The 24,103-nt window shown below is 45.0% G+C and overlaps 1 protein-coding gene and 1 long non-coding RNA gene across 5 annotated transcripts in view; both read left to right on the forward strand.

Moving 5' to 3' along the window:
* DRD2 (dopamine receptor D2) overlaps positions 1–5,752 on the forward strand; it is a 73,803-nt gene extending 68,051 nt beyond the window's left edge. For 3 of the 4 annotated variants that reach the window (XM_083481117.1, XM_083481118.1, XM_083481119.1), the window contains exons 6-8: positions 768–854; positions 3,008–3,341; positions 4,851–5,752. In XM_083481117.1, coding sequence (XP_083337243.1) covers positions 768–854; positions 3,008–3,341; positions 4,851–5,044 — 615 coding nt within the window. In that variant the 3' untranslated portion in view covers positions 5,045–5,752. The remainder of the gene's footprint in view (positions 1–767; positions 855–3,007; positions 3,342–4,850) is intronic. The other variant, XM_083481120.1, reaches the window with a different exon arrangement.
* LOC310696120 overlaps positions 1–24,103 on the forward strand; it is a 493,645-nt gene that overhangs the window by 68,763 nt on the left and 400,779 nt on the right. The gene's annotated exons all lie outside the window — the stretch shown is intronic.

Here is a 24,103-nt window from a genome sequence, read left to right on the forward strand (position 1 = left end):
AGCCCTCCAAATTGGTGGCCATCCCTGACTCTTGTGGAAGCAAATTCCACAATGCAACCAAGTACTTTGCTTTGTTCAATCCTGAATTTTTCAACATTCAGCTTCACTGGATGGCTCTGAGTTCTAGTATTATGAGAAAGAGAGAAAAAACATCTCTCTGTCCACTTTCCCCACACCACGCATAATTGTATACAACTCTATCATTTCCCACCACCAGAACTGGCCCAAGACATTTTGGCACCTGAGGTGAACCACAAAATGGCATCCTCCTCCCCTCCAGGGAAGAAGAGGTGAAAATGAAGATCTTCATCAGCAACAAGGTGGAATAAAGATCTACATTGGAATCTGCTGCCCACCTGAGGCAGTTACCTCACCTTGGCTCAAGGGTGGGCCAGCCCCACCCACCACCACCCCTTACCCTTTCTCTAAACAGGAGTTGCTCCCTTGATAGTTTTGATTGGAGTGATTCCCCTGTAAGGAAAGGCTATAGAGGTAATATAGAAAACTTTTTGAAATACATCTCTTACTTAGTTTTTCACCCACCTGCTTCACCCAGGATAAGCTACAGACTTTGCCAAGCTGATCCCTGTTTATTCAGGGAGACACACACAGTCAGGGCCCTCACATCTATATCCTCCATCCCCAGTCTTCTGAATTTCAAATCCATCTCTCTAGCGCACAGGCCAGACTTATCTCTTCTTACACTCCCTGTTTGTCCTTCCTTGCTTCCCCTCCCTTCCTTGCACTCCCTCCCTCCCCACCCATAGAGCAAATGCACTCATCTAGAAGACGTCAGGCTCTGCACACTCATCATGAAGACCAATGGGAGCTTCCAGCTTCACAAACGGAGAGTGGTGAGTTGTACTACAAGCAATAGCAGGCTTCAGGCTTGCAGGATCTCTTTCAGTTCTTAGAGTCCCTCCAGCTGGAGCCAGGAACTCAGCTCCAGGGAAACAGACATACACTTAGGGAGGATTCCTCTGAGCACTTGCTCAGCTCAGAAAACCTCAGTCCCCCCTCCTTCCCCAGAGAAAGTCCACCCCGGGATTTCTCCCAAGCTTTCTCCATTTCAGCAAGTCCACTCCATGCAAGCTCCAGGTTTTGTACACTCTCCCAGTGTCCAGCTCCCTGGTGAGTCTGCCTCCGCACCACCATAAACTGCTACTGTGCTCCTCTTCCTCATCACATGTACTTCTGAAAATGTAGGCAAGGACGTCTCCTGCTCCTCCTCATCGCCACCATAGTAAAGGTAAAGGTACCCCTGACCATTAGGTCCAGTCGTGATCGACTCTGGGGTTGCAGCGCTCATCTCACTTTACTGACCGAGGAAGCTGGCGTTTGTCCGCAGACATGACTAAGCCGCTTCTGGCGAACCAGAGCGGTGCACGGAAATGCCATTTACCTTCCCACCGGAGTGGTACCTATTTATCTACTTGCACTTTGACGTGCTTTTGAACTGCTAGGTTGGCAGGAGCAGGGACCGAGCAATGAGAGCTCACCCCTTCGCGGGGATTCGAACCGCCGACCTTCTGATCGGCAAGTCCTAGGCTCTGTGGTTTAATCCACAGCGCCACCCACGTCCCTCATCACCACCAGAGCCTGAACCAAAGTAACTGTTGGATGAACAAGTTAGTGGGCTGCAGTGCTGAAGAGGAGGAGCAAGTTCAGGGAGTGCTCTTGTCAGTGGGGCTCACTGGTGTAATGTTTGTCCCTGGCAGATGCCCAACTATGCCATCCTTTGGTGCCAGCCCTGAACCTGATTTAAAATGGAGAAATGCCTGATGTTGTTGCTACTGGTTACTTGTATAGCATTATACAGCTCAGGACCCCAGTATCTCAAGGACCAGCATTGCTCACATGAAGTGACCTGAACCCCACAACCATCATCTGAGGCACTTCTTTGTGTGCCCTGTCCCTGTTCTGAGCGTGGCAAGAAGAGTTCAGGTCTTTTCAGTGGTGGCCCCCAACTTGTGGAATGCTCTCTCCGAGGAGGCATGCCTGGCACCATCTTTATCTCCTTTTAGGTGCCAGGCAAATACTTTTTTCTTTACCAGCATTTTGGCCCTTAATTTGGGCTAGCACTGTGGCATCTTTCAGTGGGGTAGGATCTGTAAGTCCTGCCATATATTTACGTGGATTTTTATTGGCTTTTCTGACTTGGCCTTAATGTGTGTTACTTTCTAAGAAAAGCAAGTAACAAATATAAATGACATGAGGCTACAGCTCCTACTCAATCCACTCATGTGCCCCATTACCAACCCTCTCCCCACACACCTGGCCAGCTCCTCCTCCCTCTACACCTGACCAAACTTCCTTCCCTTTACACCTCGCCCATCCTTTTGCCCATCCCTTCACAGCTCGCCCCAACCTCTTTTAAAGGAGGCTATCTATCCACATAACAGTTTGAACAATTAAGACATCAGTTCATTTGGCATGAACAGATAACATCTTTTCATATTCCAGAATGAAAATGTATCATCTGAGAGATAGATTGTGCATTAAATCGGAGCCACTTGGGTGTTGAGTGTCTGGGAGAACAGGAATCAAATCCCCACTCAGCCACAAAGATCACTGAGTGCCTTTGGGCCTGTTATTGTCTCTGTGTCTAACCTACCTCATAGGGTTGTTGTGAGGAGGGTAGAGAACCCTGTATCCTGGAAGAAAGGTGATATATAAATGTAGTGAAAATAATAATAATAATAATGACATATCAATAGTATATGCAAGCCATGAATTGGATTACAAATGCAATTGTTAAAATCTGGTATTAAAAAGTTGAATGTGCTGAATGGGGTCAAAATGCACTTCCCCCCTCCCCAATATTTTGCCTTGGATGGCATGAGCACCAGAGTTACAGATACAATCCTGGCTCCATCAATCCCTGCTGCTGCCAACCAGAGCTTAGAATTGCATCCCCCTTGAGTCACTTGAGTAATTTAGGTAGGTTTCCTTAAATCCTTTTTGTAAAAAATAATTAAAAATGGGGGCGAATCTGATCTTTGTCCAGGATGCAGTAAATCACATGGAAGAGATGGAGATGGCAACCAGCACCAGCCCTGCAGAGAAAACCAAACACAAGCCACCTGTGCCAACTAACGACGAAGTGGCCATGCCAGCTGCTTCCAACCTCTGTGCCAATGCCACTCTGCGGTCGCCCACGGACGGCCCACCAAAAGTAGAGAAGAATGGGCATACGGTGGATAACCCCAAAGCAGCCAAGATATTTGAGATCCAAACAATGCCCAATGGCAAGACGAGGACCTCCCTCAAGACGATGAGCAGGAGGAAGTTTTCGCAGCAGAAGGAAAAGAAAGCCACGCAGATGCTGGCCATAGTGCTTGGTAAGGGTTCCATGTCATTTCCACCTCTAGTTTACAGAAGTTCTCCATCCATCCAAGAACCACGTTCCACTGAGTTTGATAGTAAATTGGAGGCTTCTGATGCCTTTGTTCTGTGTATTTATATCAATCTTTATAAACCACTGTTTGCATTCTTAAAGTTCCTAATGTGGGTATTTTAAAAAAATCATTAAAGTAATAAAGTAGATATAATTATTAAAATAATTATTATTATTTCTGCAGCAGCCTCTGTCAACCTGATACCCTCCATTGATTATAAGGCGATCAATGGTTACTTCACTGTCTGAGGCAGTTGCTTACTCGGAATCATAAAAGAGAAGGGCAAATGATGCAGGAATTTCTTGTTGAAATTTGCTGAACAACAATTCCCATCAAATCCAGCTAGAGCTGATGAAAGTTTCACCGACAACATCCAGAGAGCACCAGGTTGGCCAAGGCTGATACCAACAAAATACATGTTGTTGGATGACAGTTCCCATCAGCTGCAGCCAACATGGTCAATCATCAGAGATGATAGGAGTTATAGAGTCCAACCATAACTGAACGGCCACAGGTTACCCATCCCTGCATTACCATGTGAGGAATTAAATTATAACAACTGCAGCTGCCAAAATAAAGAGGGAAATCTAACACCAAAGATGCAGTAGAAATTGAAAGAGGTCTTTGACAAAAGTAGCCTCTTGACTGTGGGGATCAAAACACACTTTATGCAGGGAAAAACAACCATACTGTTGTACCTTGGAAGTCGAACGGAATCCATTCCAGAAGTCCATTTGACTTCCAAAACATTCAAAATCCAAAGCGCGGCTTCTGATTGGCTGCAGAAAGTTCCTGCAGCCAATCAGAAGCCATAGAAGCCCTGTCGGAAGTTTGGCTTCCAAAAATAGTTTGCAAACCGGAACAGTCACTTCCAGGGTTTGCGACATTCGGGAGCTAAAACATTGGAGAAGTAAGCTGTTTGAAAACCAAGGTACGACTGCATAAAGGTAAAGGTAAAGGGACCCCTGACCATTTGGTCCAGTCGTGACCAACTCTGGGGTTGTGGCGCTCATCTCGCTTTATTGGCCGAGGGAGCCGGCGTACAGCTTCTGGGTCATGTGGCCAGCATGACTAAGCCGCTTCTGGCGAACCAGAGCACTGCACGGAAACGCCGTTTACCTTCCCACCAGAGCGGTACCTATTTATCTACTTGCACTTTGACATGCTTTCAAACTCCTAGGTTGGCAGGAGCAGAGACCGAGCAATGGGAGCTCACCCAGTCGCAGGGATTCGAACCACTGACCTTCTGATCGGCAAGTCCTAGGCTCCGTGGTTTAACCCACAGCGCCACCCGCATATCGTGCTGCAAATGGCAAGGAATATCATTTGCTTCTCTGACATTCCCCACATCTGGTGGTAGCACATTGCATAAGTTAACTGCATTCTGTTGTGAAAAAGTACTGGCTGGTCGCTGCAATGCTAACCTGGCTCCTTTCATTTGTCCTCCTGCAGGCGTCTTCATCATCTGTTGGCTCCCATTCTTCATCACCCACATCCTGAACATGCACTGCAACTGTGGCATCCCCCCGGCCCTGTACAATGCCTTCACATGGCTTGGCTATGTCAACAGTGCTGTCAACCCCATTATCTACACCACCTTCAATATTGAGTTCCGGAAGGCCTTTATGAAGATCCTTCACTGCTAACTCTCCGGAGGACCAGGTGCATGATTAGCATGGTCCTAATGGGGACCGTGAAGACACCATGTGTTCTGCCTGGACATCGAAGCACGCCGTGTTATGGGTGTCATGCCTACATACATTTGTCGGCTGGGTTGAAACCACTGTATATCGGTTGAAGGTTGTCTCATTCATGACCAAGGTGGCATTCAGACTCTGGGAGACTGATGAAGAAGTGTTCATTTCAACTGCAACCTTTGCACTGTGCTAGAAACAACAGCAGCTAGGGAAAATGCCCTAAGTAACACTTGTGGTCTTCAGTGCATTCATCACAGTGATTAGCCGAGCCTAACAGTCGAATACATTGACTTGCTCATGTGTAGCTCTGATGGATACATTTCTCACCAAAGACACCACCATCCTGTCTGCTTTGCAATAGGAGAACCTCTCTCTGCCACTGCTCCCCAAACCAGCCAGGACTTCTTAGGATTGTGTCCATTGGCCTTGCCTTCAGACTTCAAGGTCTGGTTGGGCAGGCTGCATAAAGGCGTTCAGTAGCCTCAAAACACTGTTGCCGGGAGGAGAATGTAAGAAAATGGAACCTCAGTGTGGAGGACACTGTATAACAATGATGTTTGTGTGTGTGTGTATATATATATATATATAATTGAATGAACTGAGCAGAAGCCCAAGCCAAAAAAATAAGAATAATAAATTAAAATATACAAAATCTTGTCTTGCCTGGTATGCATTGTAATTAGTGTCTGCCCATGATGCTCAAAAACAATAGCCATCTCCACCAGCATCCACCAGCTTTCCTTGCCTTCTCCAGCATCTTCTCTGATTACATGCCATTGTCCAGAAGGGAATCCAATGGAGGTGGGGATGAAAGAGAACTAACAGGCAAGGAGGGATAGGTGGAAGACAAGGAAGGGCTGTAGCTCGGTGGCAGAGTTTTTGCTTTGTATACAGGAGGCCCCAGGTTAAATCTCTGATGGCCGGGCTGGGAGAGAACCCTGCCCCAAATCCTGCAGAGCTCATGCCAATCAGCCAATCAGTCAAGACATACAGATTGATGGTCTGGTTTAAGGCAGTTTCCTAGGTTCCTAAATCAAGCATTCCAACAGAAGAAACCTCCAAGGAACGCTCAATGAAGCATAAATTGTTAGGAAAAGACAGCTCAGTAATAATAATAATAATAAATAATTTTTTATTTATACCCCGCCCTTCCCGGTTCAGAAAACCGGGCTCAGGGCGGCTAACAACAAATTTAAAACACTTAATTGATGCAACAAAATACAGTATAAAACGTGAATAACAATAAATTCAGAATTCAAAAATCAATGTAGGGGGGAAATCCATCCAATAAATATTAGATGATCACCAGGGCTAGCTGGCTAAATTAGTCCTATTTGGGCCAGTGAGGAGACATGGGGAGAATTAGCTGTGGGATCCAGAGCGGGTAATCTTCATAAGAAAGGGAGGGGGAGGGAAGGAAGGGGAATAAAAGATCAGGCTAAGTTCAAATTGAAAGCCAGGCGGAATAGCTCTGTCTTACAGGCCCTGTGGAAGGAAGTTAAATCCTGCAGGGCCCTGGTCTCATGGGACAGAGCATTCCACCAGGTCGGAGCCATCACTGAGAAGGCCCTGACCCTGGTGGAGGATAGTCTGACTTCCTTAGGGCCCGGGACCTCTAAACTATGATTATTCATGGACCTTAAAGTCCTCTGTGGGGCAGACCAGGAGAGGCGGTCCCATAAATACGAGGGCCCTAAGCATATGCATTACTACTACTACTACTACAACTACTATTTATATACTGCCCTATACCCGGATGTCCTGCATTGTTCATGGTGGGCCCCAGAATTAATTCCTGGTATCTCCAGTAAATTTTTCAAAGGATAAAACAGGTAGTGTTGAAAGACTCTCTGAGGGAGCCACAGTCAGAGATTGCTGTGCTGGTTTAGATTAGCTGTTGCCAACATCATAAAGGTAAAGGCCCCGTGACCATTAGGTCCAGTCGTGGCCGACTCTGGGGTTGCGGCGCTCATCTCGCTTTATTGGCCGAGGGAGCCGGCGTACAGCTTACGGGTCATGCGGCCACATGACTAAGCCGCTTCTGGTGAACCAGAGCAGCGCACGGAAATGCCATTTACCTTCCCGCCAGAGCTGTACCTATTTAGCTACTTGCACTTTGACGTGCTTTCGAGCTGCTAGGTTGGCAGGAGCAGGGAACGAGCAACAGGAACTCACCCCGACACAGGGATTCGAACCGCTGGCCTTCTGATCAGCAAGTCCTAGGCTCTGTGGTTTAACCCACAGGGCCACCTGCGTCCCTTTCAACATCATGCCCACCTGTAATTTCCAGCAACTGCAATTCAGGTTCATGCTGCCTCCATCAGTGGAGTTAGAACAATAGCCAGTATGGCATATGAACAGGGTTTATTTTCAAGAAGGTTTTATCTGAGACATCATTATTCTGACGTGATGGGAACTTTAGCCAAGCTGCGAAAATCTAGCATGCCCCATATCTGTGGAGAGCGTGTTGCATGGAAAGCCCATCTTACAATGAAGGACTTCAGGCAGATTGGTTCTGCTTGAGTCCCAATCTACGGCAGCTTTTAAATAAAAGCTAACACATTAGGGCAGGAACCTGAATTGTTCTTTCTATGAAGTTCCATACAGGACTGCTCATTAGGGACTCAGGGGAGTGCTCCCCTAAGCGCTTGCAAATTGGGGTGGGGAAGAAATTTGATTTAGTTCACATATTGCTATGGCCGATGGCTGACGCAAATAAAGATTCATTCATTCATTCAAGTGGGCCTGCCTAATTCATACTCACTGAAACAATGCGCAAACAGAAACACAGCCGTCCTTCGAAATACTTCTCTGAATTTAGCAATGGAGTTATCCGGCCAAGTAAGGTATAAGAAAAGAAGAAGAAGAAGCATATACTCAGGCAAAATGTGCATTAAAACGTGTGTATTGGTGAAAATAACATACAAAAATGCATTATATTTGTTAGGGAAATGCTTTCAACAAAAATGTGCATTGGGAGAAATTTGAACGAAAATCACTGATGAATTTTGATGAGGATTTTTTTAAAAAAATGTAAACTGATGTGGGAATGTGGAGAACTGAAGAATAGAAAAATGAGAAAGGGGGGAGATATTAAAATGGATGGATTTGCCCATTTCTGTTTGCAATGCAGTGATTGGGCAAGAGTGGATTGAGGAACCCTTTCTCAGTGGCTGTGCCAGATGGCATTCTTTCCTGGACACAGACCTGGGCCTTTGTGTTATCAAGTAAGAACACAGCTCAGACCAAAAAAAAAAAAAAAAAGGCATGAAACAGTCTAACTGAGAAGAGACAAAAACACCACCCTCAATATCCAGATTTAGTTCCAGGATTGAGATCATTTGTTTCTAGGTCTCCTGTCGCATCTCATGCTTTGACATCTTGCTGTGACCTCTTCAGTACTCTCCTCTATAATTTTTTAAAGGGGGGAATATAACATTTCATGCAGTAACATTTAAATGTTAGAAATCTAATTAAACAGACATTGCCAATAAAGGTTTAGTTAGATTTCTAACTTGTGTTTGCTATAAAAAAATTGTTGGGGATCACTGGGGATGCGTAGTTGGTCTCTGGTAAGATGCAGGGAGGGGGGCATTTTTCTGACTAAATGTTTCCACGTCACCATCAAGGTATTTGTGGTTCACCATCAGGAAGCTGTCACTGTCGCCCACAGCCATCACATTGAATTGACAGACCCTTTGCCACCCCTGTAACTGCTAGCTGTACCCAGTTCACAGTACCTTTTGTAAGACCTTTGCCGATGTTATACAGTCGGTTAATAATAAAATGGCGTGGAAATGGATCTCTCTGGAATTTAATTCACTAATGCATCTGGTGAATAAGACAGCACCTTTGAGGTTTAAGCCTAACAATTGTTGATGATCATGTTTTGGGAACATTGAGCTCTCATTACCTCAGTGTGCTTTACACAAAGTCCACTGTTAACGCTCTGGAGCTTTAGGGGGAACACACTTTTGCGTGTTGAGGTTCCCATGCCACCCCCCAAAATAAATTCACACATCACACATCGATTTTTGTTTAAGGTTTTTGGCATAATTTTGGCCACAACTTTATTCAAATACAAAAAATGTGAGTGGTTGCTTAGGCATTGGTTATGACTATCTGCCCTTGCCCCAGGGACAGAACTGACTTCCGGATTCCAGCGGAAGCCAGCGTGGGAAACAATTATTGGGTGAGAAGTGAAGCTGGGCATCAGTCCCTCACTTCTTACCCGCATGTTCCTGTGGGGCTTGCACGGCCCAAGTCCGATGCCAGGGACAAGGACGAAAAGAATGGCAAGCCCCTGGATTCCTTTAACGGAATTCCCTTTCTGCACCACCATTGGAGGGGTAGGCACTTACCCCTCCACCAACCAATTTTAACCAATGCCTAACCGCCAACCTTACAAGTTGCTACGCAGTAGGCAAAAACCGAATGGCACCAGCCAATCAACCAGATGGCAAAATTCCTACCAGGCCCCCGCACTAAGGCAGACGACCCCATGACAGGCATAGCAAGGTCAAGTAAACAACCCCCCCCCCCATTACAGGGAGGGTGGGCGGGTGATCCGGTGCAAACAGCCAAGAGGACGCCCAGAGTTGGGCGTCCAGCATTTAAAAGCTCTGACCCCACCTCCAATCTTGGCAACATTCAATTCTCCCCAGCGACCAATTTGTTCTTCCCAAAATCTGCCCAGCAACAATGGGGTGGCCTGTATCCCCAACCGCAACACGTGCTCTCTCCTATGGAGAACACGCTTTCTCACACACAGAATTCACAGCAGGACTGAAACTAGCTAGACTCAAGTTGAGTCCCTCTCCTCAGTGAAGGGATCCTTCTTCTTCTTTGGCGATCACTCGTGGCCGAGTAAGATTGTCTTCCATAAACACAGTTTTAAAAGTGAGTCCGTAAGTGACTGTGGAGGGCAATTCTGGATCCACACATCCTTCCACAGTGGGGACATAGGTTTCCGGGTGGGAGTTGATCATGGTGAGGGTCTGCCAAGCGTGCCTTCCTCTTAGCACGTTTCTCCCTTTCATCCTAAGCTTGAGCGTCTTCAAAACCCATGACACCTTTGGTAAAGGCTGTTCTCCAATTGGAGCGCTCTCAGGCCACTGTGTCCCAGTTGTTGGTGCTTATACTACATTTTTTAAGATTTGCCTTGAGACAGTCTTTGAACCTCTAGGGTAGGAATTATCAACCACAACTAGGGATGCCAGACCTCCAGGTTTGACCTGAAGTCTCCAGGTTTCCCTGGCCCCCTCCAGGTGACAGGTAAGGCACTTGACTCTCCAGGTGGGTGAGACTGCCTTTACAAAATTTTGGGGGTGGGGCTGACTGTATGCCCGAGTCCCTTCTAATTCCTGGAGCCAAAAAGGATCTGATTGCTGGGATAACCAAAGTTTCTTCCTAAATATGGCTCCCTAAATATGGAACATTAAGGGAACAAAGGAAGTGGCTCTGTGCCATAAGACAAATGAGTGGGACCCGCCTCCCTCAACAGCTTGTTAGTTGGAAATACAAAGGACAGGTGTGTGAGCTAGAAGCAAGAAGCAGGCTGGACAGCTGAGAGACAGAGCCATGCCTGATTTCTGGTGGGATCCAAGATTGTGGCCATGGGAGAAGCAAGCCCTCCCTGAGGTTCTGATGCTGCAAGCCCCTCCATCTCAGGCTCAGGTTGTATATATGTGTAAATAAACCATGTATCCTGAAAACATCATAGTCTCTGCTGTCCTTCATTCTGAGGAAACCAAACCCTGGGTAAGCAGCTGGAACCCGCTGAAAGATTAGGGTGGCATGCAACAATATCTTAAGAAGACTGTGCATGCAGCTTGCAAGCTTCAGGCAGGCAGGAACTTGCTGCAAATTATAGCATAGACCCTTGGGAAGGGGATTTGCCTTCTTCTGTTCCCTTCTTCCAATTAGCTTCCGTCTCCAAACCCATGACTTCACCAGGGGGCCTCTCCAGGTCTCAGATTTGGGCCTTGAAATCTCAGGGAATGGGATGCTCCTGACCTGACAACCTTACCACAACCCCGTGACTGAGATTTCCCGGCTTCTTCCTTACAGATTTGGTGCCATGACCTGAATTTTATCCACTTGAATGACATTTCTCTGTTTTGATCTCACTCAAGTGAAGCTGGGAAAATCGCCGCTCGCTTTTTAATTTTAACGGTGCAAAGTAGGTTGACATTTAAGGTGTTTGAGCCTTTTAATTAAGAGGGTGGAGAATTGATTTGCAGGATTGAGTCGATTCAGTTGGATTAAGACACAAACAGTCGTCCAGTTGGAAACACGCGTGCTCTTGAGAAGTTTGGTATTTCCAGTTTCCTGATCAGGAAGGGATTTGCTGCCTTCCTGTGTATACAGAGGAAATTAATCTTGTGCTTACATGTAATCCTGTTAAGCTCGCACTCTACAAAAGCTAGTCTAATTGCCGTGGCCCTTTTCTTTACCGTGGAATGATTAGCCTTGTGCCCATTGTGCAAACAGTTTAGCTCCGAAGAAATAATCAAAAGCCCAGGTGGCACAGAGCATGTGGCTACTCATCCATAATACAATGCATTTTTGTACAGTATTTTCACCATTATATGCAATTTTGTGCATGATCTTCCCAAACATATGCATTTTGTTGTTGTTGGAGAACTGCACCTAAAAAAATGGGGAGCATTTCCAAAGCTAGTTGTGTTTTGGTCCACATATTGATTCAGGAAGTGGGACTAGGATAGGTTCCCATTCAAATGCAAATGGAATGACTTTCTCTCCCACCTCTCCTCACCCAAGTCTAGGATGTTGTCCATAAACCCAGAGAGGCACTGCCCGTCAGTGGAGACAATGGCAGACCAATGATATAAGGCAACTTCCTGTGTGAGTAAGTTGGCTTTCAGGGTAACTTATTAGTATGCATGCATAATTGTAACTGAGTAACCAGGGTGCTAAAATGTGGGGAGATACCCCCCCAAAACAAATTCACCCTCAATTCCTGAAGGGTGATGAGAATGGCAAGGTGTTGGAGTAGGGATATGGGGCTAGAGCAGGCATCCCCAAACTTGGCCCTCCAGCTGTTTTGGGACTCCAGTTCCTATTATCCCTGACCTCTGGTCCTGTTAGCTAGGGATGATGGGAGTTGTAGTCCCAAAACAGCTTGGGGATGCCTGGGCTAGAGTATTCATCTCCACTGTCCTCCTTGACCCTTTTTCCAAAGTTAATAATACCCTCAAGAGGACTACAAAAAGCTAGTTTCTCCACCTTGGTCTAGGAAACTTCAAGAGGAAATTAACTGCTGTCTTTCTGAAGTTCCTGCCTCAATTTAGATGCCCGTTTTATGGATCAGCATCTCAACCCAGACTTCTTGCTTTATTAAAGAACTGAGCAAAGGCAAGCATGCCCTGTTCTCTCTATGCGCACGAATATAGACTCATCAGTCTGCCTTTATCTGCCTGTGTTTCGAGTGCTTGTTGGTAATTTTAGTCGTCCTGATCTGACAAGAATCGCAAATGTGATTGAGACAATTTGTGGAATTTCTTCTTGCCTGGGGTTCCAACTTGGTGTTCCTTGCTCCCCAAAACACCCTCCCCAACTGACTATAGAGCAAATATAGCCTGTGTGGTGGAGAAATTCAAATATATATTGGAAGACCTCCAAGTCAGTGCTCATCACTTTTTCTTGTAGGAGCAAATTCCACTATTTAACTCTCTGCTATGTGAAAATGTATTTTCTTTTGTCCTGAATCTCCCAGCTTTCTTCTTTATTGGATGTCCCAGAATTGTAGTGGTTTTACAAGAGAGACAGAAAAACTTTCTTCCCTTTCTCAACATAATGCATTGTTTTTCCCACCTCTGTCTCACCTCTTCTTTAACCTAATGTCCTTTCTTCACACGCTCCAAAATGATTGACTGATGAAGTATCTGTTCTAGGAACTTTCCTGGTATTGATGTCAAGCTCACTGGTCTCACTGGTCGTTAGTTACCTGGGTCTTGCTTTCCCCCCTTTTTTGAAGATGGGAAAAACATTTGCCTGCCTCCAGTCTCTAGGGACCTCTCCTGTTTTCCAAGAACTCTCAAAGATAATAGACAAAGGCTCTGAAAATACATCTGCAAGCTCCTTTACTACCCTTGGCTGCAGATCATCAGGTCTTGGAGATCTGAATTCATTTAAAGTAGCTAGGTGTTCCCTTAGGGATGCGGGTGGTGCTGTGGATTAAACCACAGAGCCTAGGACTTGCCGATCAGAAGGTCGGCGGTTCGAATCCCCACGACGGGGTGAGCTCCCGTTCCTTGGTCCCTGCTCCTGCCAACCTAGCAGGTGGAAAGCATGTCAAAGTGCAAGTAGATAAATAGGTACCACTCTGGTGGGAAGGTAAACGGCATTTCCGTGCGCTGCTCTGGTTCGCCAGAAGCGGCTTAGTCATGCTGGCCACATGACCTGGAAGCTGTATGCCAGCTCCCTCGGCCAATAAAGCGAGATGAGCCCCGCAACCATAGAGTCAGTCACGACTGGACCTAATGGTCAGGGGTCCCTTTATCTTTACCTTAGGTGTTCCCTTACTACCTCTTTTCCTATTTTGGGCTGCAGCTCTAGATCATTTTGGTTTTGGTTGCCCTTTTCCAGCTCTACAATACCCTTACAGAGGTGCGTCAATACAAGGCCTGCACTTTCCTTGCATGAGCAGAACAGCATTGAGTTTAATAATGTGGGATAAAGCCAGTCTCATATAACACAAGTTCTGCAGCTACAAGTCAAGGTCTTTGTGCTTCCTGTGTTGTTCTGCAGTGAACAAAACAATCTTCTTGCCAGCTCCAGAGCGTTTTTTAAATATAGTGAGCAAAATGTAGACAGAAGAATGAGTTGCAACAATGCGAGAAGTATGCTTCAGATGCCCTGAGAAGCCCAAAGTCCATAATTAAGTCTTCAGGTTTGTTAAATTCTGAGAAATCTAGCTGCTGCTAAAAATACAGTATGTTTAGCATGCAAATTGTCTCCAGTGTCAGAGTGCCCTGACAGCTTGAATTTTCCTCCTTCACAGAATGGGGGATCTAAATCCGTGGGTGTGCTACTGAGCCTTCATCAGTTCTTAGCCGAAGCTACTTGACTCAAAGCAGCAGAAGATACAAAAGACTATCAAATGCGTGCTCATTTCCCTCCTGCCACACTCACTTCTCACCCAGGGTCGTGTGTTTTTTAATATAAAAAATAATAAACCCTTAATTCTACAGCAAAACTATCAGTGGAAAAGATGGAGCCTGTTTTAGAACAGATATTTAGAGCTTAAAATCGGCACAATCTTTTATAGTGACCATTTAAAAGTGTAAATTTCTCTGACAGAATGTAACAAGAAATCCTGGGCTCCCCATTTGGATTCTGTGCAAAAAATGTTATAGATCAGCCCTTGCAACATTCAACATTAATCCAGGAATTACAGTACAGCGATGCCGTGTAGTGTCTAAACCAGGGATCAGCAAACTTTTTCAGCAGGGGGCTGGTCCACTGTCCCTCTGACCTTGTGGGGGGCCGGACTATATTTTGGGGGAAAATAATGAAAGAATTCCTGTGCCCCACAAATAACTCAGAGGTGCATTTTAAATAGAAGCACACATTCTACTCATGTAAAAATACCAGGCAGGCCCCACAAATAACCCAGAGGTGCATTTTAAATAAAAGGACACATTCTACTCATGTAAAAACACACTGATTCCTGGCCCATCTGTGGGCCGGATTTAGAAGGCAGTTGGGCCAGATCCGGCCCCCAGGCCTTAGTTGCCTACCCATGGTCTAAACCAGTGTTTCCCAACCGGTGTTCCGCGGCACACTACTGTGCCGTGAGACATTGGCTGGTGTGCCATGGGAGGGAGGCGGGCGAGTCGGGTGGTGAGAGGCGGCGGCGGCGAGGATCCGCGTCGAGCCGGGGGCGGCTCCGCGGTGGTGGTGCCGAGCGGCGGGGCAGCGCGTGCAAAAGGGAGGAGCGCGAGACAGCGGAGGAGGAGGAGGCCGGCATGTCCGGGCAGCAGCAGCAACAACAGCAGCAGCAACTCCCGGCGACGGCTCCTCAAGCCCCGCCGCCGCCCCCTCCTCCGCCCGCTATCGCCGCCACCACCACAACAGCCGCCGCCACCTCAGTTGCCGCCGTCCCTCAGTCCCTCGCTCTGCTGCCTCCTCCCACCCCCAAAGCTTGGAGGTTCCCCGGCAAGGGGGAGAGAAAAAACTTTCACTTTCGTGCGTCCCTCCCGGCGTGACGCTGCGCGCTGACGTCACGGGGCGGGGCTTTAATGGTGGTGTGCCGCGAGATTTTTTTCAGTAAACAGGTGTGCCGTTGCCCAAAAAAGTTTGGGAAACACTGGTCTAAACACACTTAAGATGCAAAATGATGCTCATTGAAGGTGTAAGTTACATTCACATGGAAGCTTGCAAAAGTAAGACTCACAGAGGGCAGTGAGCAACAGTCAAATCCTAACCATGCCTACGTAGAAGTAAATCCTATGGGTTAGAATTACAGCCTAAATGATGAATACATTTGTATGGTTGTACCTTTTTAAATTTGGTTTACACGTTTTATCAGTTGCCTCCAGATCAGAGCAGAGGGTGGCTTACAACACAGCATACAGTATAAGCAGCAGTACAAAAGAGAAAACAAAGCAGAATAAAACAAAACAGCCATTATAAAAACAGCAACACTAAGTCCAAACTGCAACCGGCATCAACACAATCGCATTCAATAGCATTTTGCATTATAATAAACTGCTCATCAAATGTTGGACATCCATCAAATGTGTCATTCCAGGGGGGAAATGGGGCACAGGCTTGACCATCACCAATAGCAGTGTTTTTGCTCGCCTTTTCTATGACTCATACCCTCCAACATTTCTCCAATGAAAATGGGGACGTCCCATTCCATAATGATATTTTTACTATTTATACCCCATACATCTTTCTGGGTTTCCCCAGCCACTCTGGGCAGGTTCCAACATATATAAAAACATAATAAAACATGACACATTTTTTTTAAAAAAAAAGCCTCCTTCCCTATACAGGATTTCCTTGCGACAGCAGGAGGGTTCAGATAGCTCCATACCCTCCAACATTTCTCCAATGAAAACAGGGACATCCTAAGGAAAAGTGGGACATTCCGGGTTCAAATCAGAAACCAGGACACCTTCTCTAAATCAGGGATGTCCCTGGAAAATAGGGACACTTGGAGGGTCTGTGACTTCATCTGCTTCACCTTGGACCTGGGAGTCAAACTCAGTCCTCCAGGCTTCTCTATCTGCCACACACACACACACACACACACACACACACACACACAGCCTTACTTCACATCCTACTGTTCAGAGATAAAATTTCCATTCATTGTTTCACTCACTTTTCTCTTAGAAGGGAACATGGCCCTTGGACTGAAAGGGGTTCCTTTTCCCTGACCTTGAATGAATAAAGCATGTATGTGCATATATATGTAGGCCAATACTGCTGTGGGTTAAACCACAGAGCCTAGGACTTCCTGATCAGAAGGTCGGCGGTTCGAATCCCCGCAACGGGGTGAGCTCCTGTTGCTCGGTCCCTGCTCCTGCCAACCTGGCAGTTCAAAAGCACATCAAAGTGCAAGTAGATAAATAGGTACTGCTCCGGCAGGAAGGTAAACGGCATTTCTGTGCACTGTTCTGGTTCGCCAGAAGCGGCTTAGTCATGCTGGCCACATGACCCGGAAGCTGCACGCCAGCTCCCTCGGCCAATAAAGTGAGATGAGCGCCGCAACCCCAGAGTCAGCCATGACTGAACCTAATGGTCAGGGGTTCCTTTACCTTTACCTTTACTGAGCTTTAATGCACACACTCATTTTTCCTTGCTCTCTGTTTCCCCACATAACTTGGATTTGGAGACATCATACAACAGAAAGGATAACTGGATGAGATAATGTCTTGCGAGTGATTTGCACTTCCATGACACAACCTACATCTGTAATATGCAGCTGATAGCTGCAAATGCTGGGGTTTTCATGGTAACACCTAACACTAAAGCACATTTTGAAATCTCTCACTGTTTAACTGAAAGGACAAGCCCAACAGCTCCTGCTGTCTTTCAGATATTGACTCCAAGGAGATCAGTGCTTCTCAGATAAATACTCAAACCAATCAGTGTATAGCCCAAAATTTAATGCAAGATTGTGTCAGCAGTTGAGCCGCTGGGATGCTCTGAGCTTCTTGTTGATTGTTCATCTAATCACAGAGCCAAAAGGGAACAAAAAGAAACCATTTGCTGAAGCCTGTGTACCACTTGGAGAGGTCTAGTTCATCCTTGATGTTCAATTCAGCAGACAAAGAGATTTATCTATAAGGAGAAAGGACAGCCCACATTGAGAGATCATTATGCCCTAACCTTCTCAAGAGGCAGGCATTGTCTATTTCAAAAACATGAGCAAGAAACAGGGGTAGAGAATGAGAGTAGGAACTATACATGAACAACACAGTTGGCATTCAGACACTTTGCTTCCTGCCTTTCAGTACCAAACTCTATGCAGCCAGGTCAAATCCAAACATGGGTACCTTCAAAACTGATGGCCAACTCTAACTGGGAGTTCAGGCAATGATCTAAGATTTAAGACACCATGTGGAAATGGAGTGTCACTGAAGTTGTTCACTGGCTAAGATCTAAGGCCACCTCAACAGCATACATTTAAAGTAGCACCATACCACTTAAAACAGTCATGGATTCCCCTGCAAAGAATCCTGGATACTGTAGTTTGTTAAGGGTGAGAATTGTTAGGAGACCCCTGTTCACTTCACAATTCTCAGAGTGGTTTAACATGCAGTCCCTCTTCACATGGAACTCTGGGAACTGCAGGGGTCTCCTAACTACTTGCAAAAATGTGTACGTTAGTCAGAGCTGCATACAAAAATGCAGGGGATGTTATAAGAAAAACTGCTCCCTTTCTCTTATGGCGTATTCTGGAGCTAGTATAGAGTCCTTAAATGGATTCCCTATCGGTAGGAGAAAACAGAGGCCAACCAGAGCAAAGCGGCTAGTAAGTCTGATCTTTATTAAAGGAAATAAATTATTGCAACGGTGTCCCCACTCACCACATGCAGGAGGGAGGAGAGCCCTGAACAATGGTGCGCAAGCCCTTATATAGACTTTTGAAACTGCTCACCCTGTAGCCCAAGAACACCCCCCTAAAACATCATACATACATCACAGAAGGTGGTCTACAGCAGAAATCTTGCCTGCCAGGATTCCTGATAATGGGTGCTGATTGCATTACCTGGGCAGCCTGGCCATACTTTTGTGATGGTTAATACTTTAGTTCCTGAATCCTGGTCACAGGTTCACCCTATTCATACACAAATATGCCCTGGAGACAGGATTTGCAAGCAAAAAGACAATGGGAAGCCTTTCCCCATTTGCCTCCCTTACTGCAGAGGAATATTTGAGGTCATTGGGAGAGTCAAAATGGCTTCAGGATTGCTCTCCCATACTATTTCAGACACATGGGTCATATATTTAGGTATGTGTGCACTTATGAATATTTATTCTATATTTGAGACCTTAAAATTCTTATAACAAGGGCAATTTGCGCAAAAATGCTTGCGAATTTAAGATTGGAAAAATGAGAAACTGACAGAACCAAAACAGATATATCCTTCCTTGGTAGGGAGCCATGATTATTTAAAAACTAAACAAGACAGGGAAAAGAAAACAAGTAATGTATGGGTGTATCAAACTATCCTCCACCACTCCAGAAGCAGTTGTTCAATATAATTCTGCATGAAAGAAAACAAAAGACAATTCATACATGTCTCTCTATTGGGTGAGCTCATTGCACTTCTTCAAAATCAACTTTGAAAACCGCTGGACCTGGGGGGAAAAGGAGCTGAGGCGTAGAACAAAACATGTCCGTTCATTGAATTAAAATCAATTGCTTTTTGTTTTTATTCCTTTGATTGCAAGCAGCTTCTTTTAATTGTACCGGGGAGGGAGTGTGTAACCCTCTGGAGAGGCAAGAAAACAATTGTTGAGAATCACATACATTGCTGCCTACCTGATAAAACGAGTGTTCTCCTCTGTGGCTGGATTACAAAAAGGAGTGTTGGGGAGGGAATCAATGCTCTCAAAAGTGTGATGGAAGAAAATCAGAATTGACCTCAGGGGAGTTCCAGAGGCAATAAAACCTTCTCAAGTTCATGGGAAAAGCTGTGCACCCTTTCACAGCACTGCTGTTAGCAAAGCGACCTGACTGCTAAGTGATGTTTAATTATTAAGCGATAAGATTCTCAACTCTGCCCTGAGTCTTTTCAAAGGCAAGCAGACACTTTGGCTCTGCAAAATGATGTTCTCTCTCAAGGATTCTGTAGCATTTTGCTTGCTGGGGATGATTGCTTGGGGAGCAGGGATGGCCGCTAGCTACCAGCTGCCGATCCCCTTGACCAGAGGCGGATTTAGGGGAGCATGACCGGTTCGGTCACACTGGGCAAGGAGCCTCAGGGGCTCTGTAGGAGATGCTGCAATTATTGTTTAGAATGGAGTGCAAGATGCAAAGGGGTGCTGAATTTTTGCACCCCACAAGGTGCCACTGAAATTTGAGACGCCAAGGTTCACCACTGCCTTGACTCAGATTCAAGGGAAGCAGTTAGGCAGTTCTGAATGGAGCTCCAAATAAGCAAAACACTTGCAAATTTAAAAGACATAAACACAAACTAATGAAATATCTGCTAACCTATCTGAAAATAGTAAACTCATCTCATGTGGAAAGTGGGAAAAGCTGCTTTCTGCAACTTCTGACAGTTATGGGGAACTGGCCATATCACAAAACATTTCTTTAGGTGGGTGGGAGGTGGAATTCAAGCAGATATTATCAATGTAGCTTTGCACAAATAAAGTTAGAGGGCTGTGTTGCCCTCATACAACAAATCAACTTCAGAAAAGTAATGGTCTTTTGGGGTTGTTGCCAGCTAAATTCTACTCAGATTAGAACTAAAATACATCCATCCTTCAAAATTCACATTTATCCAAAATTTTGCAATATGGTTCTCTAACCAATGTTTCCAAAAATGCATATATTAAGGGAAAGTGTTCACAAAAATGATGATAGTAGTGAAAATGCATACAGAAAATGAAGTACACTATGTCAATGGAAATTACTTGCAAAAATGTATGTTTGTCAAAAATCCACATAAAATGCTTTGATTGGGAGAAATTGTAAGAAAACTAAATTGTAAGACTGGAAGAATGAAAAAATCAGAGAAATGATACCAGCAGATCCTTCCATCTCAACTGACAAAGCTCCTTGGCACAGAATGCTTGCAAAACAGAGTTTGTCTGGCCAGATGTGCATAATCGGCCAGTTCTGTTCCTAAGGATGTGATTGATGGCCAGACTGTGTGGTGGGTTTTTTAAAAAAATTGTATTTATAATGGTAAATATCATAGTGGTGTACAATGCAATCATTATAAAATCATATTCGTGGTCCGCTAGAAAAAATAGGGATTTGGTAATAAAGCAATGCATTATTGAAAAAGCATAGACTCAATATTTCTCAGCTTGAAGCTATCCTAATATTAAATATTAATATTAAACACAGGAAAATGAAGGCTGTAAATGAAAGGCCAAATAAATAAGTAAATAAAAAAAACTCTTAAAAAAAGAAAAGCAAAGGAAGGAAATAAGTTCAACCCTGGAATGAATGACATTAAAGAAATCTCCTGTTGGGAAAAGAATTTTCAGCTCTGGCTCATAATTTAAATATATGGACTGCTAGCTTTTAAAAAAAAATGGCTCCCATATTGCCTAAGCTTAGACCTCACTCATTGCTATTTGTTGCATTTCTGTGATGTCATGGAATGTTCACAAACACTAACTGCTGTGCAGAAAAAGCATCATCCATTGAAATTTGACAGACCAGGGAGGGCAGTGCCTTCCTTCCTTCCTTCCTTCCTTCCTTCCTTCCTTCCTTCCTTTTCTTGCAGATATTCGCGTAAGAACCTTTTACATAACAGAGGATGGATTCCCATCAACCAAACACTGAAGGAGTGTGAGACCCCCATGCAAAAAGATGGGGAAATGGTAGACATAAAAAACCCACCTCTTATTGTGCAACTGACAGATTCTGTCGCTGAAGGGATTTAGCCAGCATCTTCTGAACCTCTAGGTCCAGCATTTCACTGACAGGATTTCTCAAATTGGAGAAAGAGGAAGCATCTGGTCTGAAAAGGACCACAGCTCAGTATGCTCAGTATGGTTTAAAACCTGCTTTGCAGGTAGAAGAAGAAGAAGAAGAAGAAGAGTTTGGATTTGATATCCCGCCTTTCACTCCCCTTCAGGAGTCTCAAAGCGGCTAACAATCTCCTTTCCCTTCCTCCCCCACAACAAACACTCTGTGAGGTGAGTGGGGCTGAGAGACTTCAGAGAAGCGTGACTGGCCCAAGGTCACCCAGCAGCTGCATGTGGAGGAGTGGAGACGCGAACCCGGTTACCCAGATTACGTGACTACCGCTCTTAACCACTACACCACACTGACGTTCAGAGCTTCAGTCTCTTGCATTTTCAGGTAGGACTGGGAATGTCCTGCACCTGTAGTCTTGGAAAGCCACAGCCAGTCAGTGTCAACAATACTTTAAAAAGAAATTGTTGCACAATTTTTCCAAAACATAACAAATGGCAGCATGTGCAAGCCCCCTTCTGTTGTTACGGAAATGCCTCTCCATGGGACATTTGGTTTTTCCCTCCCCTGGCTGGAGAAGTGTTAAAGGAAGTTTGCCTTATCCTGAGCCAGACCATTGGTCCACCTAGCTCTATACTGTCTACACCAATAGAAGGAGGAGGAGGAGTTGTTGTTGTTTGGATTTGATATCCCACTTTATCACTACCCAAAGGAGTCTCAAAGTGGCTAACATTCTCCTTTCCCTTCCTCCCCCACAACAAACACTCTCTGAGGTGAGTGGGGCTGAGAGACTTCAGAGAAGTGTGACTAGCCCAAGGTCACCCAGCAGCTGCATGTGGAGGAGCGGGGAAGCGAACCTGGTTCACCAGATTATGAGTCTACCACTCTTAACCACTACACCACACAGGCATTTGGACTCTCCAGTATTTCAACTGGAGGGCACCATGTTGGGAAAGACTACTCTGAATCCTTTTTCAATTCCATTTCATGCTCCAAATTGCAACATAGCTGACAATTGCCCCCATCACAAATGGGGAAGCAGAGAAGAGGCGGGCTCGCCACTGTGCTGAAAGCATTGTGCACCCAGTAAACATTAAGAAATTGTTGTTTTGCTACTCGGCAAATCTCCAAGGTCAGCAAAGCAAACATTTCACCGCTGACAAATCCTACCTGGGCCAGCCTTCTGAATGATGTCTGTCTCATATTTCAGCCACAGAATCCTTTTCCAAGCAAAAAGCTCTGCTCACAAATAATACTACAAACATTTTATAGCTTTGGGTTGGTTTTTTTATTATTATTTATTTGCAAGAATTTTTTTCCCTCAATGCAAATGATAAATATTTCTGACATCACTGTAATTAATTTATCCAACCTGCCAGAAGACGGAAAAGTCCAGTGGACTTGTTTTGGGGGTGTTTTCATTTGTGGGAACAGTCTGGGTTTTGTTTCTTTTAATGCAGAACTGCAGAGTCTACCGCAATAGAAACAGCTTTTTAATTATTGCAACAAATCAAGGGGTAGCACCTCACTATTTGTCTGCATAAGGCTTGCATTCAAAGCTCCCAAGAAGGGGGTGTTGGGAGAATTGATTTGTGCTGGAGGTCTGTTCAGTTCGAGCTGAGTAAACTGAGAAGAACTTCCATTTAATTCAATTTATTCTAAATAAATTTCATTCAAATTGGAAAAGAAGCTAATTGCCTCTATGTCTCAATTTTGTAGCGCTGAGTGCAGAGATGGCAAAAAACCCCAAACAAACCTGGTGTGTTTGTTATGAGGATCATTTATTTTTAATTATTCTTTATCATGCAGTTTATAAACACAATAACATTAAGTGTATAATGGCAATGATAAAAGGATTAAAGATTTTCAAAGCATAAGATGAGATAAGTTCAACAAATTCCCATTATACATATTTTTACCAGAAGATTCCAAATTTCAGCTGAGATCGTCCTTCTAAAATTGACCCTAATTGAGTTACAGCACATACCGATGCATTTGCACATGGTGCAAAACAGTGACAAGTAGCAAAAGCGTTGTCAGTTTCTGTGGTTTTATGTACTGTATAGATCTAATTTTATAGGCAAGTTTCTCCATGGGTGCCGTATCAAGGGATCAAGGGAAGTAAGGGTCCTACTTTGTCAGGCACCACCTGGAGTACTGTGCCCACTTCTGGGCACAACAGTTGAATATTGGGCACAATATTGACAAGTTGGAACATGCTCAGAAAAGGGTGACCAAGACTATCAAGGGTCTGAAAACCAAGCCTTACAAGGAAGGGTTCAGGGAGTTGGGTATGTTTAGCCTGGAGAAGAGAAGACTGAGAGAGGGAAATGAGAGGCATCTTGAAATATCTGGAGGGCTGTCGCATGGAGGATGGAGCAAGCTTGTTTTCTGCTGCTCCAGAGGGTAGGACAACGGATAGCTCGTTTGGTAGAGCATGAGACTTTTAATCTCAGGATCTTGGATTTGAGCCCCACGTGGGGCAAAAGATTCCTGCATTTTCAGGGGGCTGGACAAGATGATCACTGTGGTCCCTGCCAACTCCTTCCATGATTCCATGAAGCTGCAAGAAAGTAGCTTCTGGTCAAACATTAGGAAGAACACTGGAACGGTCTCCTTTGGAAAGTTGTGGGCACTCCTTCATTTGAGGTTTTTAAAGCAGAGGTTTGATAGCTATGTGTCATAGCTTCTTTATCTGCATTGCAGAGGGATGGACTAGATGAACTTTGGGGTCATTTCCAAATCGGCAGTTCTATGATTCTATGTTTCTATGCCATATTTTTTTAAACAAACAAACCAATTATTGTTTTATTTTCATTATACTTTAAAGTTCTCTCTGCAACACAGCCAGGAGGAGATGA

This window comes from Podarcis liolepis (genome assembly GCF_965112155.1).
Source record: "Podarcis liolepis genome assembly, chromosome: 16".
Taxonomy (NCBI): Eukaryota; Metazoa; Chordata; class Lepidosauria; order Squamata; family Lacertidae; genus Podarcis; species Podarcis liolepis.